Source organism: Alosa sapidissima, chromosome 16, assembly GCF_018492685.1.
Source record: "Alosa sapidissima isolate fAloSap1 chromosome 16, fAloSap1.pri, whole genome shotgun sequence".
In the NCBI taxonomy this organism is placed as follows: domain Eukaryota; kingdom Metazoa; phylum Chordata; class Actinopteri; order Clupeiformes; family Clupeidae; genus Alosa; species Alosa sapidissima.
This window is the reverse complement of record NC_055972.1, coordinates 14,316,861-14,337,921: the sequence shown is the minus strand read 5'-3', so window position 1 is coordinate 14,337,921 and position 21,061 is coordinate 14,316,861. Positions and strand designations below refer to the sequence as shown.

At 47.6% G+C, this 21,061-nt stretch overlaps 1 protein-coding gene across 1 annotated transcript in view; it reads right to left on the bottom strand.

The window, feature by feature from the left end:
- Positions 1-3,770: 3,770 nt before the first annotated feature.
- Positions 3,771-21,061, bottom strand: part of bcl11aa (BAF chromatin remodeling complex subunit BCL11A a) — a 71,041-nt gene continuing 53,750 nt past the window's right edge. Inside the window, exon 3 of the mRNA XM_042065901.1 lies at positions 3,771-9,354. Coding sequence (XP_041921835.1) covers positions 7,184-9,354 — 2,171 coding nt within the window. The 3' untranslated portion in view covers positions 3,771-7,183. The remainder of the gene's footprint in view (positions 9,355-21,061) is intronic.

Sequence of the window (21,061 nt, the reverse complement as noted above, 5' to 3'; positions counted from 1 at the left end):
TTCCCCCTTTTATTTCTCCCCTCCTCTTCACCCCCCCCCACCACCACCTCTCTTTCTCTTTCTCTCTCTCTCCCTCTATCCAGTCTCCCTGAACCACTCTATCCCGGTCTCAGTTTTATCTCACTTGTCCACACCTTGCATTCCAGGCTCCTTGACTATCTATAGACTTTAACCTCCCCAGCTCAGCAAACAGTGCGGACCAGGACAAGGCCAGCGATTACACTCATGTCGCCCGCCTGCCCGCTCGCTCGCTCGATTCCAGAGAAAGAGAAAGAGTACAGGAAGGAGGGAGACAGAGAAAAAAAGAAGGGGCAGAAGAATGTATGACACACATACACACACACACACACACACATGGGTACAAAAACACATAGAGATGACCACACAACTGCAAAGGCTCTACTGATAAGATGGTGAACTTTGGCCTTGCTGCTTGATGACTCAAGTTCAACAGCAAGAAGCTGTACACACACACACACACACACACACACATGTAGTACCATTAACACACAAACCTACCCCTAACCTTGACCTGGTCTATTTTCACCACTTGTCAAGAACTGCTCATTTTATGGCTCTTTAGTAAAGCCAAAATGATTTAAAGAACACTGGCAATCAAGCACGTCTCATCTTTGTTCCAGAGACTTTAAGTTCAGGTTTCGATACACTGAGGTCATTTGCATTTGATGGGAATACTTTTTTCATGGTTTTCGTATTTCCTGCAATACCTTCAATGACAGTGTTACAAGGAAGAAACACATTTTGACATTAACGCCAATTACAGGACTAGTGATTCACAGTTGATGACCCTGAATATTCAGTGGTGAAATGTATTCTGGGCAACCATCCCCATGTTCTAGGAAAGCAAAAAGATCACAGAGGGAGCAAGAGACAGAGAGAGAGAGAGAGAGAGAGAGAGAGAGCATGCTTCATATGTAACACATATGTGTGCGTGACACCCCCCTCATCACCTCCACACCCACTTCGACCCCCGCCCTTGAATTCCACACTGCTTCCCCAGATGGAGCGGCTGGTGGGAGCGCAGAGAGGAGAGGAGAGGAGAGGAGCCCAATCATGGGCCTGTTTATTAAAGAACCAAAAGGGCAGAGCAATCTCCACCACAAAGTGCTCACCTGGGATCAATCAGTCAGCCTATTAAAGTACTCACATATTCAAATGAGGACGGTGTTGTGCTGGCGGTGTGTGTGTGTGTGTGTGTGTGTGTGGGAGAGCTGGGTGTATTCATGTTTTTTGTTGTTTTTTCCCTTCCTCCTCCTCCTCCTCCTTCTTCTTCACGGCTGCACCATTTGTGATTAATTATCCCTCACAAATCTAATCATGGATCGCACATGCCTGTGCCTAACTACCTATTGTCCTGCACTTGAAGAGGAGGGGGTGGGGGCAAAAACAATGTGAGTGATTCGGACTTTAATGAGATTGGAGTCGGGGTACAAGTTCCGGCGGCACCTCGCGACCCCCGCTGAGAAAGCAGGTGTCCGTTTCTAATGACTAGCACCGACGATCGCTGACAGCCGGCCGCGCACAGAGAGCAGGCAGGAGCGAGAACGAGCTAGTGAATCAGGTGAAGAACAGACAGGAGGAGACAGAGAAAAAGAGAGAGAGAAAGAGAGAGAAAGAGAGAGAGAGAGAGAGAGAGAGAGAGAGATGGAAATAAAGGGATGATACTAGGAGAGAATATGATTGTGTTTATTAATGGTGAAGTTTACAGCATGGCAACCGAGAGCTTGATTATGCTCAGCATTGCTAACAACAGGCCTGGAAAGCTCCGGCCTCCACCAGTCAGGGCCAAAGGCCTCCTCAGTACACACAGCCTCTCCAGCCCCTCATGGTGTGTCCTGCTGAGGGCCTGCCCCACCTCTGACACCATCCAGCACTTCATGAAGTCAGACAGAGGAGCTCCACAATGCTCCAAATGTCTGTTGTCATGGAGTTCACCATGGCCGTGTGTTATCTCCTTTTGAAGTTCCGCTTCTCATCATAGCTGCTTCGTCCACCGTTGAGGAGAATGCTGACGCCGATGTGTTTAATTACAGCAGATGGAAGGTGAAGAAGTCATTTCCCACCTCTGCAGTAAAGCTTCTTTTAGTGCTCTCTTCGGCTCACCGCAGCCGCTGGCTCTGACAGACTTATGTCCTGGGCTCACTGCCATAAACACGGTTATGGCCAGTGATGGTCAGTGTCCATTAAGTCGCATTTACTTTGAGCTCTTTGACCACCCACGCCATATTGTAAATGAAGCCAAGTCTACGAGGATGGTCAAAGTGAAAGTGATGAGCAGAGAGTGGATGGGAGAGGCCAATGCTCCCAGGATTTGTGACATATGCACTCCACTCAACAGTTTTCTTTTTTTTTTTTTGAGCGGAACCAGGGGACGGCGGAGAGCGGCTGGGAAACAACAAAGGCTGAAATCTGTCAGGAGAACAACTTTGAGCCTCTGCACCCGGCTTAGTGGACCTCTCGATCTCTCACTCTCTCTCTTTCTCTCCGTCTCGCGCTCTCTTTCTTGGACAAAGACCAATGTACAGTGTCTGCAGACAAGACCATAAAGCCTGGGATCAAAGATGACTTTTGATCAAGTTTCGACAAGCGGGCACCTCCAGGGCAAATCCACAAAGACCCGAGTAGACAAAAAAAATGAAGGGGGGTGGGGGGAGAAAAAGGAGAAAACATGACCACTAACCACAGTATTTTTCCGAGCCATTGGAGAATTGGTGTGAGTTTACAGGGATGGTGGGTCATGCTTGTATAGATTTTTATAACAGTGACAAATCTGTTTATGCTTTTCACATAAATGGGCTTCCGCAGCGCCGTAAACCTATGGGCACACCCGCGGTTCATGGGTTTATACCGGTAACTGAGAATTAATTTCCCACCACAATACTCCGCAAAAAAAGCTGTGAACAGAATATTTTCCTGCTCATTTTAATGCTTCTGTCTGCTGCATGAGGTGGTTTTTAACAGAGGAGTCTGTATTTTAATAGATTGTACAAAAATGTGGAGTTGAAAGTGGAAGGGAAGGCTTGGCTGTTGGAGCCTCTGAGCACATAATGGACACCTCTTTGTTTGCATGTTGTCATGGAGAACACAAATGCATTGTTTTTTATCGGCCATCATTAAGGCAACAGGCCAAATAAGCGAGGGTCTCTCAGCCTCAGTCAACCTCCACCGTGCTGATGAATTACAGATGACTCATTGTTAGAAGCTTTTCTTTTCAACCTTGAAAGGGACAGCATTTTGACAGATTTAGTAGCTAACTCCAGAACACCAGTCACTGTCTTAAAACAAGGGAGACTTCTGCCAAAGGCTGGAAAGCCTAGAAAGCAGTGTCACAGAAACGGGTGGAGTAAGTGTGTGTGTGTGAGTGTGTAATATCTGCAGTGGAGGCGAGCCTAGAGTTGAAGTAACACACACATATGCAGGGTGAGTAGAGCTAACAGGTAGTGACAGCTCAGTGCTGAGCCTAAGAGGTTAGCAGGTGCAAGATGGGTGATCTGCCCTAATTAGCAAACAAACATGCGTAAGGATCTCAGTAGAGGCTAAGGAGGAGAGCAAAGACTCCGCCAGCAAGCCTGCCGCCTTTGCCCTCAGCTCCTGCGATAATTCTCTTACTCTCTCTCTCTCTCTCTGTGTGTGTGTGTGTGTGTGTGTGTGTGTCAAAAAGAGATATGGGGCAGGAGGGACTGTACCTCTGCTGTTCATTCCGCCTGTCTTTTGACATCTACTATCTAGCCAACAAGCAAACACATGTGTACTTTATTTTTTTTTTATTAATTGTTTTTCAATAAAGGGACAAAATGGGTGTGTGAACAGGATAATGCAGACAACTGCCAGAAAACACAGACAGTGGTTTCTCCAATAAAACTTAACATAGACTAGAAACAAAAAAGCAAGATTTGTCAATGACCTTTGGCCATTCTTTAAAAAAAAGAAAATAATAACAACCCAAAAAATGAAAACAACAAAAAAAGATCCATTCTATGCTTCTGTTTTGAACAGAGCACACAAGTAATAATAAATAGTGACTCCCATTGTAAAAGATAAAGTTCAAGTTCAAGTTACAACAAACAGCTTTCAGAACAAGAATAGAAAAGGCTGATAACAAAATATTCCGCATTGCCATTTACAAAAAAGTATCAACTAAAGCGGCCTTACCCATTAGATCCATATCATTTTTAAATATGCTTTGCATATGAAAGTCGTCCCAATCTAAATATAAAGCACCATTTAGGATTTGGCAATGAAAAAAAAACCTGCAAAACATTGATTCTTTTTTGTAATTTGTTTATTTTTTCCATGTTTGTCATTTATTTACTGGTCTTTACTGCATATGAAGTTTTTTGTTTTCTTTAAGATGCTGGAATGTAGTCAGGGGAATAGGTGAAAGGACAGGAAAGCACACTACAGAACAACCCAACATCAGCTTGCATTACTGCATTACATAATGGCAGCAGAGGAGAATTTTTTTAAAAAACAAAAGAAAATAAAAACAAACCAACAGAAGATATGTACAACCACCTGTTTTAGCTAGTGTGGACATTCGCAAAGGACTCCTCCAGGAGTGACCATCTCATGGCCTGTCTTTATACAATGCCACATATGTTTTTTATTGGATTTTTTCCGTTGTTTTTTTAAACATACAAATAATTCGCACTATATTATCCTGCCAAATTAAAAAAATATACCGTGGCAGCTTGTTGTTTTTTTCCACTACCAAAAAAGGTACAATAATACCTTTTAGAGAGAACAAGCAACAGTTAAAAATACAAGCCTCAATATAAATACTATAGTGGCTACACTAGGTGAACATTTAATTCAAATACCATTCTAGAAATACAGAAAAAGTAGACCATAAATGTGTTTTAGCATAGGAATTGACATGAGTGTGCATTTTCCTATATTTAAGATCTCTATTATATATTTATATATAATCTTAAACCTTTCCCCAATGCAAGTTTAATTCGACCTGAAGACCTGTGAAGAGCCAAGGCAAAAACAAAACAAAAAAAAAACTGTCACAGATTTTTTTCCCATTTTAATATATACCGTGATCGAGTCTTGTACACCACCAAGACAAAGAGAGGAAAGAGAAACAACAACAAACTTAAATATAGTTTCCCCTAATAAGATAATGAAGTGTTATTTCAAAAAGTCATTTTTTAATATTTATACTTAAAAAAAGATTTGTACAAAAAATGTCCTTGCAGTGTAAGCAGCAAGTGTTTTTCTTTTATTTACTTTTTTCAATCGTTCATGGTCTAGCGAAGGAGTTTATGCCCTGGGCACCGTACAGATATGTCATGGAGTGGGGCTCTCTCTTGGAGTGTCTGTCGAGGGTGGGGGGGGGGTAGGGGGGGGCAAGTGGGGTGGCAGCAAATTCTCTCTGTCCCTAATCCTCATTATGATAATAAAAAATGACATTGTAAATTTTATTTGTAAGCATTACAATACGTTTTTCCCTTGACAAAAATGAATACCTGTAAACTGGGAAAATTGAACAGTGCACTTTTTTGTCCTATAAGCAAGCAGTTTACATTTTTATACTCAGCTTCTGTACCACCAATCAGAGCAAGCGATACAGACTGTCGGGGCCGAGTGACAAGTGCTTTCTCACCATCACCTGTGGGTGGATGCTGTAACTCAACGATGAATAGAGCTCTCCTCCAGAATGTCAAACACAAAATAGCACACAGCATATGAAATATGGAGAAAAAAATGGATTTTCACTTCTTTTTCTTGCCATATTTTGCGTCGCATTTCTTTCTTTGAAGGGAACTCAGGAATAAATACTGTGGCTATGACTAACACATTTTTTTCTTTAGACCTGCAGGTAAATTCTTAGTTAATCATCACTGACAGAGAAAAAAAATTGCTCAGATGCATTGTTGGGGACCAATGTCCAGGCGAGACATCGACCAGATCTAGCCTAGATTGTTTTGATCCTAGTGACATGGCTTTTCAATAGCATTACCATGCTTTCACATCTCACTTTTGCCTTCAACAAGACATTAACATGTGCTAGTGAGGCTACATAGGCAAAAACCTCCCAAGAGAGTGTCACATCAGCTTATTGTCGTCTATTCAGAGCCTGTACCACTGTCAACACAGTACCTCTAAATACAAAGAAATAACACCTAGATTTGATTCCACACAATACTGCATGTACCGTGTATAAAACAAACAAAATACCTCAGCATTTTCAAAAAAGGTATACAATATTATAGGTAGGTAAATGATGATTAACTAGAAATTTACGTAGATTCTTTCATTACTATTACTCTTTCTTTAGTCACAGTTGACTGCAGCAGTCAGGTACTTGATGCAAGAACCTTTTTGAGGACCAAATGGATCCGTTTTCCAGTATTTATCTGAGACTCCAAGCTTATAGTAGATAGGAATATTAACCAATGCAGTTTCAAGATATCCAAGGCACTCTTCTTTTGTTTGTTTTACCAAATGATAGTACAAATTGAATCTTAATGACTACTTCTTTTTTTCTGAAAGAATTGCAAAGGCTGTCACTGATTTTAAATTCGTAACGGGGCCAATTCAAATTTTTTCACCCTATGTGGACTGAATATCTTTTTGAAAGATCAGTTTTAAGTGCGATTCCCAACCCATCCATAGAGGGTTAAGTGTTAGACTGTTGTCCTCCATGTTACAACACAAAACTGTACATGATATGTGTTACAGAATGTATGCAGCATGGTCTTTTTTTCTTTCTTTTTTTTCTTTTTTTTTAAATAAAAGAACAGAACAAGAAAACAGCAACACAGTTACTTAACAACTAACCAACCAGGGACAATTTTTTCTTTTTTCTCAAATTAGCCAAAAAACATACCATGCATGCTGTCTAATTATCAAAAAGGGAAAGTAAAAAGAAAAAAAAGTACACAACATGTAAATTATTGCACAAGAGAAAGGCTCGAAGTTTTGCGTCAATGCAATAGTATTGCCCCGATACAGATCATGCATTCAACGTAAATGAAACAGAGTGTGCCGGTGCCAAGCACGTTGTCTTAGCTTCCACTGGACTAGCGAAAGAGGAAGAGGGGGGTAGGAGGACAAATCTACAAGGGCGTCACGGGAGAGATGGGTTTTTTTACTTTTAGCGAAGAAGGATTAAAAAGAAAAAACGTGCCTTTCGCACTGTCCTTACTTCTCGCTACTCAGTTTTGATTTCGCTGTTCAAGGCGCGGTCACTGTGCCACTTTTTCATGTGTTTCTCTAGGGTGCTGTACACGCTAAAAGGCATCTGACAGATTTCACATTTGTAAACGTCCTTGCCCACCTGGCCGTGCGTTTTCATGTGCCGCGTCAGTTTGCTGCTCTGGGCGCAGGCGTAGTTGCACAGCTCGCACTTGTACGGCCGTTCGCCAGTGTGGCTGCGCCGGTGCACTGTCAGGTTGCTGCAGTTCTTAAAGATCTTGCCGCAGAACTCGCACGTGTCGCTGCGCCGGCCGTCCTTGGAGCCGGGCCGCCCCAAGTGGGGCGTGCTGCCGCCGCTGCCCGTGCCGCTGCGGCCGGACACGCCGCAGTCCATCTCGCCCGGCGGCGTGGAGAAACGCAGGCTGCCGTTCTCCGAGGAGTGCTCAGAGGACGAGGCGAAAGGCGATTGTCGGGAGTCCCCGAAGCTCAGGAAGGGGTCCTTGAGCTGGCGCGAAGCGGCGTAGCCGGCCAGCCACTGGGAGTAGACGTTCTCCGAGTTGGGGATGGTGGGCATGGCGGGCAGGTCCAGGTCCTTCTCCATCTTGATGCGCTTGTTGCTGAAGGGGCTGAGCGAGCTGGGGCTTCCCAGGAGCAGTTTCTTGCTCAGGCCCACGGCGGCGGCAGCCGCCTCGCTGGGGGACGAGCCGCGGCCGTTGATGGCCGAGCCGCAGCCCTCGTTCACGCGGTCCGACTCCATGGCCGAGTCGCCGTCACACAGGTCCCGGTGCGCGGTGTCATTGTGCTCGTTGGGGCCGAGCGCGCCGCGCTTGTGTGCGTGGAAAGCCTCGCTGTAATGCTGCATGCTGGCCGCCAGGCCCATGCCCTGCATCACCTCGGGCAGCGAGCGCGGGATGCCGTCCTCCAGCACTGACCGCCCGTGGAGCCCGATGCCGCTGCCGTTGTTCTCGTGGTGCCGCGCCGCCTCCAGGCTCAGGCCGAATGGGTAGCTGTTGCTGCGGCCGTTCCCGGTGCCGCCACACTCACTCTCCAGCTCCTCCTCCTCGCCTTCCTCCTCCTCCTCCTCCTCTTCTTCCTCTTCCTCCTCCTCCTCTTCCTCCTCCTCGGCCTCCTCGCCGTTCTCGCGGATAATGCGCTCGCTCTTGAGCTTGGCCACCACTGACTTGAGGGCGCTGCTGGCGCTGCCCAGGAGCTCGCTGGTGCCCGGCTCGGGCGAGCTGGTGCCTGAGAGCCCGTCGTCGGACTTGACCGTCATGGGCGAGGACTTGTGCATGTGCGTCTTCATGTGGCGCTTGAGCTTGCTGGCCTGCGTGCACGCGTGGTCGCACAGGTGGCACTTGTAGGGCTTCTCGCCCGTGTGGCTTCGCCGGTGCACGATCAGGTTGCTCTGGAACTTGAAGGTCTTGCCGCAGAACTCGCACGACTTCATGGGTGTGTTGAGCGGCGTGGTGGACTGCGGCGGCTGCTGCTGCAGCAGCGTCTGCGAGCCCTGGGTCAGCTGCGGGCCCGGCTGAGACGAGGAGGTGGGGGTGCCCTGGGAGCCGCCCGAGGGCGACTGCATGGACGGGAGTGGCGGAGTGGACAGGAACGGGGGCGGCTTGGCGCCCGGCTGGAATGGTTGCAGCAGCCGTTGCATAGGGCTGGGCCGGTTGGGCGACAGCGGCGGCGTGGAGCCCGCGTTGTTGCCGGCCAGCTCCCTCAGCCGGCGCGAGAAGTCCATGGCCGGCAGGTCCAGGGGCATGGGGTTGAGGCGCGGCACCCTGTCGAAGGCACTCGGGTGGTGGGTCGCCAGCGCCAGGTCCTCTGGGCTCAGGTGCTCCATGCGGTGCGGGTCCAGGTGGTGCCGGGGCGGAGGGCTGAAAAGCGGTGGGGTTGGAGGGAAGCGACCGCCGCCGCCGCCGCCGCCGACGCCAACGTTCCCCTCGCGCCCCGACACGGAGTTGGGTATCCGCAGCAGGTTGAAGGGGCTCACCTCGGGCAGGTGCATGCCGTGGAGGGGCGGCTGGGAGGCGCAGTCTCCGCCCACGCGCGGGGTGAGTGGACTCCCGTGCTCGCTCTCCAGGTAGATGCGAAAGCCGTGCATGTTCTGGGCATGCTGCAGCAAGAACCACGCGCTGCCGAACGGCTGCTTACAGGTTGTGCAAGTGTAGCTGCTGGGCTCATCTTTACCTGAAGAGAGGAGAGAGAGAGGGGGGGGGGGTCAGTCTTTGAAAGCATTTCACTTGCAAGGAAATGATTGAAAATGACTATTTCGCTTTGTATCCGAACTGAAAGGGGTTGGAAAAAATGAAAAGAGTTGTAAAAGAGAGTTAAAAGAGAGTGCCGAGTAAGCTCCAGTACATTTGAGCTCTCACACACAGAGAACACATACACAAATGCATACACACACACTCCCCCTTATACTCCATTTTGACACACACAGAGATCAGGGTGAAATGGCTAGCGATTTCAGTTTAATCATTCATGAAGCAGCCACACACACACACACACACACACACACACACACACACACTCGTGTCCTCAGCACCCCGCACAAACCCCACCACCGACTGAGTCGACTTCCCTAATAAAAGTATCACATAGCACTAAATACAGCTGTGATTAAAAAAAGAAAATCGGGGCTCTCAAAAAAAGGAGAGCGTTAAGGAGAAAAAGAGAGAGCAGTAACAGCATGGGGTTTAAGAGGCCCGGCAGCACTACGGCTGTCCCGGTGACGAGGCCACGGCAGTGGAGGCGGTAGGGGGGCCGAGGTGGTAGCAGTAGGCCCACAGCAGCACAGCTTCTGCCGGCTGCTTGGCTCCACCGTAAGTCCCCGCAGCCATTTTCTATCAGCAGACCGGCGGAGAGAAAACCAAACAACCCCATCATCTCCCAGCAGAGCCCTGGACACACTTTGCGCCGGCACGCAGAAATAAGTGAGGATGCATGACGGACGCACGGAGCACAAAACTAAATATAAATAAATAATAATAAAGAAGGAGAGGGTGGAACAGGGAAGGAGCGAAAAACACTGTTCTTGTGCTACATGCTGGAGGAGAGGAAGAAAAGAGCAGCAAAAACAAATCACACCACAAGGAACGTCAGCCAAAATAAAAAAAGGGGTGTTAACTATAACGCTCAGACGGATCAGAGTCCTGCTCCGACGCCAGGGACGAGACAGAGAGAGAGAGAAACAGAGAGAGAGAGAGGGAGAGAGAGAGTGTGTGTGCATCCTAAAATCTTAAGCCCATGGGTGTGTTTTCACCAGCACATTCACTGGCTTTTTAGATGTGTGGCTGTGTGAATCAGCTGCTTCTAATCCACCAAAGCATATGTTTCATATTCACACTTTACTGTGCTTTTTCTATGTATGTGTTGTTGTTGTTTTTTTTGTCTAACAGACAAACATCCCCCTTAAAAAAGATTAAAAAAATTCATAGATTTGCGAAAATGTTATTCAACATATAAAAAAAAAAAGAAAAAAAATCACTTAGCCGATGTTGAGTGAAGTATTCAGACAACAGAGGCGGTAAAGGAACATTTAAAACAATAATTGACTTTCAATGGCACTTCGACAATGACCTATGATTTCCCTCACAATGCATGTGTAATCTCATTAACTGGGCTCGGGCCTGCTCACCGGCTCATTTACAAGATTAGATAATAAAGTGGAAGTGCCACGGAAAGCCTTTCAACATTAAATGTGTCAGATGGATGCCGTGCTGCAACACATACGTATATCTGAGGCACGCAGTCGCAAACGATTGGGTTTATTTTATCCATTTATTTTCTTTTTTCTTTTTTTTTTCTTTCAGTCAAGACGCTATTGCCTCACTGCTCGTCCTCTCCCAAAACAAATTCACAGAGCTACACACACACACACACACACACACACACACACACACACACACACATACACACACCCACTTTCACTCATTCACATTCAGCTTCACACACACAAATACACATCGATCCAAACTACCATTCACAAGTGTTTTTCACACACACAAACCCCAAAAATATAGAATCTATTCCAGGCAGTTAGTAACACACAAAGCGATAGCATCTGTGCCCAAAACACTAGTAGGAATAGAGAGAGTAAGAGAGAGTGAGGATATACAGCAGTGCTATCGGACGCGTCTCCAGCAAGGTCGTATGGAGACAGGGGTGGGGAGCGAAGAGGATGGGGGGGGGGGGGGGGGGGCATTTCGCTCAGCATCCACCTGAGAGTGCTCACTCACAGCACAGCTCCATGGAGACCCTCCACAGGTTGGCCTGGAAACTAATTACTCCAGGTTTCCTCCAACACCATGGTCACGACGGCAGTGACAGCAGCAGAAGCCCTGAGCACGACAGAGAATCTACTCCCATCCGTGTTCCATTCCCCTCACTTCGACAAAAAAAAAAACCTCTCTCTTTCAGAAAGGGCCCAGAGACCATCTTAGCCATCAAGGCCTCGGGGTCCACAAAGAACAGATGCACCTATTACAGGAGGCCTCTCATAATGATGGGTAAGAATGATCAATTAGCAAAACGTGAAATGAAAGCCATCCCTGAGCTCCATTTGCCAACATATATGCTCGACGTGTTTTAAAAGTTCATCCGTATGCAAGAAAAACAACCCGCACCAGCGCACTAAAAAAGCTGTCAAAGGCGAGCGAATCATTGGGGATAATTACGCCTGATAAATTTGCTAAATAAAAAGCATTTTAGACAAAGTGCCGTGAAAGGCATACCAGATGAAAGCAGGTAAACAAGCAGAGGGTTTCAATCACGTAAGAAGCACACACACACACACACTGATGAAAGGACACACACACACACAGCACATGGTCTCGCACTCACTCTTTCTAGCATTTACACATGCACACCAACACAAATGCACACATACACAAACACACAGACGGAATGGATATTTATCACGAGCTAATGAACGCAAGCCTGACCCTGACAAATTAGCACCACTAAAAGGGGACCGTACCTGCACCCAGCATCTCGGATTGCAGCACCACAGTTTACCACTCCTCATCAAAACACACACACACACACACACACACACACACCATACCCCACCCCATCCAAAACACACACAGGGTCAAGCGATGACCCAAAAGAACTGGCATCCATAAGAGATGACGACACCAAATGGTGGAAAATGGACATGGGAGACGCATTTAATTCCCCTCACAAACCCGGGGTCTCTTCACTGGGATAATTCACCATTTTACCCATCCCAGGAGATTGACAGACAGAGAGAGGGGGGGGAGAAAGAGAGAGAGAGAGGGATGATGATGATGTAGACGTGAAGTGGTGAGAGCTTTGGTGAGGAGAGGTGTGGGCATTGTGGTGGGGTGCGTTGCCTTTTATCTGGCCGCTAGTTTGGCTCTGATGGGTCTCTCTGTCTCTCTCTCTCTCATTCTCTCTTTCCCTCTCTGTCCCTCTCACTCTGTCTCTCTGAAGTCTTCAATAGCCAGCAAAGCATGTAACAAGCCGAAACCCCCCACCCCACCCCCACGCCCTTTATGTGGCTCGGTGGCAGTGAGGGCGGCCAGAGACATTGCGGTTTTTTGTAGGATAATCCTGTTAATGCACACAAATGGGGAGGGGGGGGGGGTGGGGGGTGTTTCTGGAACGATCCGCGATCAGTGGCAGAAAGTCTCCCCCGGACACTGCCGAGCCCCCTTTTGTGCAGTCATGGCGGGGCTTTTCTTCATTCTTTTTTTTTCTGTCTGTGTGTGTGTGTGTGTGTGTGTGTGTGTGTGTGTGTATGTGTGTGTGTGTGTGTGTGTGTGTGTGTGTGTCTGTGTGTGTGTGTGTGTGTGTGTGTGTATGTGTGTGTGTGTGTGTGTGTGTGTGTGTGTGTGTGTGTGTGTGTGTGTGTGTATGTGTGTGTGTGTGTATGTGTGTGTGTGTGTGTATGTGGGCGTCTGGGCACTTTTTGCAGACGTGCAACATGAAGACGTTGTGTGATGAGGATGAGAAATCGGTTGATCAGGGGTTTGGATACATTTTTTTCACATGCTGATACACTTTTTTTTTCCCCCAGAGCTGGGCAGCAACACAGATTTGCAATTCAAAACTAATGAAAAACAAATCAACATTAGTGGTATATTTCAATCAGGACGGCTAAGCTAGTGGTTCATTTCAATCATACCACTTGCCATTGTAAAGTCAGTGTTTTAAAATAGACATTTGAATACGTAAACATCCAAACGCTGTATGTTTGAAGTTAACAATGCATTGTGGTACATACCATACATGACAGAGAGAGAAAGACAGAGAGAAAGACAGAGAGAGAGAGAGAGAGAGAGGAGGGGAAGGGTGGTGTGCCCATGCTGGTGTAGTGTGCCAGTGGTGTGCCAGTGTTCATGGGAGAGAGAGAGAGAGAGAGAGAGTGAGTGAGAGAGAGAGAGAACACAGCATGGAGAAATAACAGCACATCTCTGCCCTGTGCCTCTGCCTCCCACGGCTGTCTCCTGACAATCTCACTAAAGACCAACAGCTGAAAAGCCCCTGCCAAAGCAGGGCTGCCCACAACTTTTTAACTGGGGGCTCATGGAAAGGCCAGCTTCACATGCTAAATTATGGATCATTACAATCTGCGGAAATTGCAGTTAATTGTCACCACCTGTGCGGGGTTTAACCTGGTATATATTTTTTCTATTATCATGCAAAAGATATTTTTCGAGCGTGTTTTCTCCTCTCAGGCACACACTGACAGCAGTTAGGTATGGAGGGCCTGTCGAACGGGTTTTCTTGCTTTTAATTAAAATTTCGTTTTGGTTTTGACCCTTGTTTTTTTTTTTTCAATGAGAGGCAGTTAGCTAATTTTCCAGACATTCGAACAAGAGTGAGTTATGAAGTAATATATCACACAAATCCGATTTAGCTTTGAACACACACACACACACACACTCTCTCTCTCTCTCTCTCTCTCTCTCTCTCTAGACTGACAAGCAAGAAGGCCGAATTTGGTGTGAGGTGAAGTGAGAAAAAAAAAAATAAACGTCGGCCATTGTGCCGTTCATGTTCCTCTCCTGCATCACATTCTCATAGCTCCCTCTTTGTGTCAAGGCCCATTCACAGACAGCAGCACACAGGGGGGAGGGGGCATCCGAATTGGCCGTAGGAGGAAACGGCTCTGAAGGGCAGAGGATGGCACCGACACTTTTCGCCCGGGCCTGGCTCATCTGATTATACCCACTGCGGCCTGTCGGAATGTGCAATCATCTTTTTTTCACATGACATTTTGCACATCAAACTAGACAAATAATTGCGGCAATAATTGATAGTGTTGCGCGGGTGGACGGATTATTGACTGGCATGGGCGTTCGTTGAGGCAAACACGTGCCATCCAGGCACCGTGCCCAATGATGAGCCTCCGATCCGAGCGTTTTTCTCTCATTGCGCGTTCCCCTGTCTGTCTTTGTTTCGCCGTCTTCCGCTTCTGACGGCGATTGCCACAATCTGTGGTAATGAAGAGTGGAGACAGGAGACAGGTGCTGCTGTAATTTGCTTTTAGGCTCCGAAGATTTTTATAGGGAGGAATTAAAAAGCAACACTGTGCCAAAGGAAATTAGCCTCTCTCTCTTCCCTCAATGCCCCCCTCTCTCTCTCTCACACACACACGCACACACGCACACACACACACACACACACACACACACACACACACACACACACACATCCAAAGGACCTCCCACACTATCCACAGCACACTCTCCCCCACTACCATCACCACCACCACATCCTCCTCCTCCTTTTCTGGTCTAATTTTAATTTCCTCGGAAGAGTAAAAAAAAACGAACACCCCCTTCATGTTATTTTCTATCTTTTCTTTTTTTAGGCCCCCCACCACCACCCCACCCCAAACACTACAGACATGCCTGTAGTGTGATAGGCAGTGCAGGTGGAGAGGGAGGGAAGCGTGTCGCTTTCACAGCTGTTTAATATGCGTCAGAGAGAGAGAGAGAGAGAGAGAGAGAGAGAGAGAGAGAGAGGGGGCTAATAGAGAGATATAAAAAATAAAACAGGCCCCTCCATGTCGATCTAGTCTCGCAGTGGCGGCTGAATCCAGGAGTTCGTTCGACAGAAAGATAATCTGTGGCTTGACACTGTTTTTTTCCGAGCGTTTAAAGGAGGGAGGGGAACGGGAGAGACGGTGAGCTGGTGGAGTGGCGGTGCTCTAATTCACCCATTCCTCAGTTAATTAGAAAGCCCTCCCGCTTCCGCGGCCAATGAGGGTCAGTACGGACAGTCGTCACGGCGATGGCGAGGGCTGCCAGTGACAGTTTGCCGGAGCAGGCGCGGGGGTCTGCTGGCAGCCACGCCAACACACTCACAGGCGGCGGTGGAACGGGCACACACTGCCAGCTTTTTTTTTCCTTTTTCCTCTCTCTCGCTCACTCTCTCTCTCTCTCTCCCTCTCTCTTGCTCTTCATTTTTTTTTGTGATACAGCTAAATGTCAGAGCCGTGTTACAGCAGCAAGCCACAGAAAAACAAGACCTACCTTCCCCCCCAGTCAAGCTATCTAGCTACCCATCTAGCTACCTATTCATCCCTGTCTCACTCTCATTCATTTAGTCCAAAAACAGAGCCAGGCTCATCCTCAGAGGGCTTCACTAATCCGGCGAAATCATCAGACACACACACACACACACTCCCACACATGCACATGCACATGCACGCACACACACACACACACACACACACACACACACGCCACAAAAACACACACATACACATACATAGTCACACACACACACATACTCACACAAACACACAGAACCAAAATTAAGCAGCAGTTAGATAAAGTCTGACACAGGGCTCTTGATAGGAGTATGAGGGAATGTTACAGCGGTGTGTGGATTTGGCAGGGAGAACGAGAGTCTCGAGCTGAAACGGGAGACAGGGAGGAAGGAAATATGCACGGTAGCTCTCCTCCTCCTCCTCCTCTCTCTGTCTCCCTTTCCTCCTCCCTCCATTCCCATTCCTTTGCTTTTTTCCACATTTTTCTCCAGGGGACCACGCCACTGAAGAGATAGATTTACGGCACACAAAATAGCTACAAAAAAAGTGCCAAGTTGCAAAGACACTTTCAATTTTTAGACAGGCTGTCTAGGCCGTGTACAAATTTATCCGTCGTTAACCTTTAACTGTGTGCTAAAACTCCACCCCCGCTTTGATCGCCTCAGTTTTGATTCCCTTTGGTGTGGGGAAGGGGAGGACAAAAAAAAAATAGACAAAATAACTGATTATGAATATTTGTCACAATCACATTGGTTATGCAAGAGCATTTGGAAAATGAAAATAATTTCAATGACAAATCCCAATATTATTATGTGACAGCATCTCTGCATCTCGGAATGTGCGTGTGCCTGCACAGTCCAAATGTGTGTGTGAGGCATACAGAGATAGTGTATGTGTGTGTGTGTGTGTGTGTGTGTGTGTGTGTGTGTAGGAGGAGGAGGAGGGGTGAAAAGAGAATGTATATCTAGTGCAACGTCTACAGTTGGCTTTGGGGAGGAGGGGGGGAGTGGTCTGCATTTCTGTGTGCCGTCTGGATCGATGGAGATGGCAGACGAAGATGGATGCCAGATTAAAACAGCTTGGTCTGCCCAGTGTCCCGGACATGCAGATTCACCCATTGTTCGTCTGCCTCCCTCTCACACACATGCCAGCAACCCCCCCCCCCCACACACACACACACACACCAATCCCACTACATGTTGATGTTCTCTCTCCCTCACACATACACACACACACACCACATCAGCACATGTAAAAACAACAATGTTGGAGAATGCAACTTCACACACATACACATATACACACACACACACACACACACAAACACACACACCACAACAAACCCCACCACCACAATTGCATTCCCCTTTGCCATACATAAAAACCCTCTTAAAAACCAGGGCCACTTCGGACCCTGCTGTCATCGCACAGCAAAAGACCCGGCCCTCCTTTGTTTTGCCCTTCTGTTTAGTTTTTGTCCTTCTGCAATTCTGTTAAGATTCAAACGGCCCTCGCCGATAATAGTAATTGAAGTAATGGAACAAGGCGGGTAACGGGATTAGTGCGTACGGGGGAAAGAGGGGACAATGTCATGTAATATCATTTTTGGAATTTTATCAGCGGCTTATGCTTTCAAGAGCTCCTGAATATATTTACGTCGGATCCCCCCCACCACCACCTTGCCATCTACCAACTTGGAAATATATTAGGCTATAATTAGCTAAATGAATTACACACACACACCTCAGTGACACACACACACACACACACACTCACAGCAGAAGGGTTTAATTTTAATGTGCATTACTCATATTAAATCAATATCTAGGCCAAAATCTCAGGCTCCTTGTCAGTCTCCTCTGCAGGGTCCATTCTGGTGGCTGTCACCGTGTGCTTTTGTTGGTTTAGGGAGTAATTACTCAGGGTCATTAATGCAGCCTGTGCTGTGGCTAACGGCTAACCAGTGTGGAGTTCTCATGGGGTGGCTCGCACTCTGTGTCAATGGGACACATGTCTGCAAGGCTGCGGGACTGTCATTGGCCTATCCACACTCTCTCTGTCTGTGTGTGTGTGTGTGTGTGTGTGTGTGTGTGTGTGTGTGTGTGCGTGTGTCTGGCCTGCATCAGTATTCCCCTGCTCTCCCTGGCCCAGCTGCCCCGAGACCCGCACAAACACTCTGGTCTTTGTCCGGGCCCAGACTCTTTGTGACGCGCCGAGTGACTGACCACAAACAAAGGCCTGTTTGACCAGCACTTGTTCCGAGGACAAAGCTGGATGCAGGAGAGTGTCGTAGAGTGTATGTGTGTGTGTGTGTGTGTGTGTGTGTGTGTGTGTGTGTGTGTGTGTGTGTGTGTGTGTGTGTGTGTGAGAGAGAGATGGGGAAAGAGAGAGAGAGAGAGAGAGAGAGAGAGAGAGAGAGAGAGGGAGAATTTAAATGGCTTCTCAGACTGCCTAACTGCCTGTAGAAAACAAACATTGTGGAGTCTTTTTTCCCTACCTCCAGAGAGCACCCAGTAACATCAAAACAATGATGTCTAATCTGCCTATTAACTGCATACTTTATGTGGGAGTGGGAGAAACAAGAAGAGAGGGGGGGGGGAGAAAGAGAGATAGAGAGAGACAGAGAGGGAGAAATAAGAGAAGAGGGGGAGGGGGGGGGGAGTTGGAGGGATGGATTCACTTGAAAGAGATATTGTGATAACTGGGGCTGGCGCTCCTGGGCAGAAGCATGCCAGTAATTAACCTGGGCAGGCTGGCAAAAATCTGACTTTCGCACTTATTACTTTTCACTTTCCTGAACCCAGATAAGAGAGATGTGAAATTGAGGCGCTTCTCGCCTTGCATATTGAGCAGGGGGTAAAAATAGTGCCGCATTCCATTAACGCCGGCAAAAAAAAAAAAAAATCAGCCCACCCCACGAGCCATGAGCACTAGAGCAGCAGCTCTGCTGATAACAGGCCGACCTACTGCCCTCGACTCAGTGGTCACTGCCTGTGTGTGTGTGTGTGTGTGTGTGTGTGTGTGTGTGTGTGTGTGTGGGAGGGGGGTAGGGTATGTTTGTGGGAATGAGGGTGAAAATGTTAGGGAAGGGGGGGGCTCTGTTTCTGTAGGAGTACATTTGTATTCTAACTGTTACTTGCAGGGACAGAGATATTTTATGTGGTATGTAATCCGTGTAATTTGTGTGTGTGTGTGTGTGGTGTGTGTGTAGGGATGCTAAAAAAGGGCCAGTGACAGCAAAGCCGATACCTTAAGAGAATGGCCAATTACCATGCATCCTCCACTGGCGCTCCAACCGGTGGGCTAAGCAGGGTCAGCCACAATGACCAGAACAATGTGAGGGGAGAATTTGCCCGGGGATCTGAGTCCTGCTGGGATTCCCCACTCCCCATTATGAGTGTAATCCTCCCCCAATCGCCCCATCATGCCAGCATACCACCGCAAAAGCAATTAAACACTCTGTGTGTGTGTGTGTGTGTGTGTGTGTGTGTGTGTGTGTGTGTGTGTGTGTGTGGGTGTGTGTGTGTGTGTTGGGGGGGTGGATTTAGACACACCTGACTCCTCTCTTCCCTTTTTTGTTATTTCACCGAAAAAGACACAAACGCCCCTGCCATAGACACCTAGAAGAGGCATCACCGACTAGGCAAATTGCCGCAGGGTAACAGGAGCATCATGCATGCACGGCTCCTGTGTAGAAAAAAGACTCTCAGAGTTTTGAGAGTGAGGGATTTAACCGTGCTCTACTTTTGTGGCTTCGCTCGCTCTTTTTTTCCCGCAGTCTCTCTGTAGTTCTCCTCACACTTGGAAATAGAGAGAGAGAGAGAGAGGGGGGGGGGGGGGGGGGGGGGGGGGGGGGGGTGGCTTTAGTAGCAAGTGAAGCCACTGATTCTGTAATTGCGGAATACTTCAGAGTGATTCCCGCAGCTAAGACCAACAATGAGCCTAATTTCACAACGGCTTCAAGTATTTCATTAAGTGCTCCTCTGCTATTTTCTTGGGTAGATTGTCGGCTAAACAGAAAAAGCCTTAAGAGCGCTTTCATCAAAATTGTGATTTGGAAGAGATATTGATTCTTCAAGAGGAACAATCAGAAGTTCCAGGCTGTGTGTGTGTGTGTGTGTGTATGTGTGTGCTTGTTTGTGCGCGCGTGTGTTGACGTGTGTTTTTTCTGGAATAAGTCTTTTGCCAAATTTGTGGTTGTGAGTACACACTGTGTATGTGAGTGTATGTGTATGTGTGTGTGTGGAGGGGGGGGGGGGAGGGGGGGGGGGGGTGCTGTTACTCACAAATTGACTGTGTAATGAAGGACTGTGTCTGTGGCCAAAGTGTGTTGAGGAGAAATATCAATACCTTCTGCCTCACTGTTTGGATCCCCTGCTGGGCTCCAGACTGAGAGCCTCACCAGGCCCCTGGCACTCTCGCGCCATGTGACCCGTACATGTCACTCTCCGTGTGTGTGTGTGTGTGTGTGTGTGAGAAAGTGAATATCTTGGTGTCTGTGCATTTGGGGAACATGAGTGTGTGTGTGTGTGTGTGTGTGTGTGTGTGTGTGTGTGTGTGTGTGTGTGTGTGTGTGTGTGTGTGTGTGTACGTGTGCGCATGAGGGGAGACTTTGGCCAGAAACAAAGCACTTTCACTTAAAAATATCACGACTAAAACAAGGGAGCCAGTACATCGCAGAGTCCAGCAGTCTCGGCGCCAATTTCTCTGGCATTGATGGCCCTCCACCAAAAAAGAGCAAATGTTTCAGATGGGCTGCATTTGAAATTGGGACCCGCATAGCACTCGCCCACACCCCCCCCCCCCCCCCCCCCCCCCCCCACCTCCAAAACAAACAGCAAGCCTGTTAGTTCCATAGTTTTCTTTTTTTTTTGGTTACAATTAAAAAAAAAAACAAGCTGGGAGTAACGCAAGCAAGAGTTAAGTGAGTGATGCAAAGACACGTTGGGTACTACAGAGCATGATGCTGATATGGAGTGTGTGTGTGTGTGTGTGTGTGTGTGGTAGGGCTGTGAGGGGGGCCAGATGGTTTCCTAGGCGGGTGTAAATTTAGCGTGGACACCCGTGAACAATGGGCACTACACAACCCTGTCACCGGATTAGTGTAACGTCCTCTGTCTGGCCATTCCTCCACTACAAATGTGTTTGTGTCTGCATGCATCTGTGTGTGTGTTCATATCTTTGTGTTTATTTATTTCATGTATTTCATGTGTGGGAGAGCTTGGTTGATTTCTTTATTGTTTGTGTTTGTGTGTCTGTGTGTGGCGGTGTGTGTGTGTGTGTGTGTGTGTGTGTGTGTGTGTGTGTGTGTGTGTGTGTGTGTGTGTGTGTGTGGTGACAAAGACAGCGAGAGAGTTATGTGTGTGT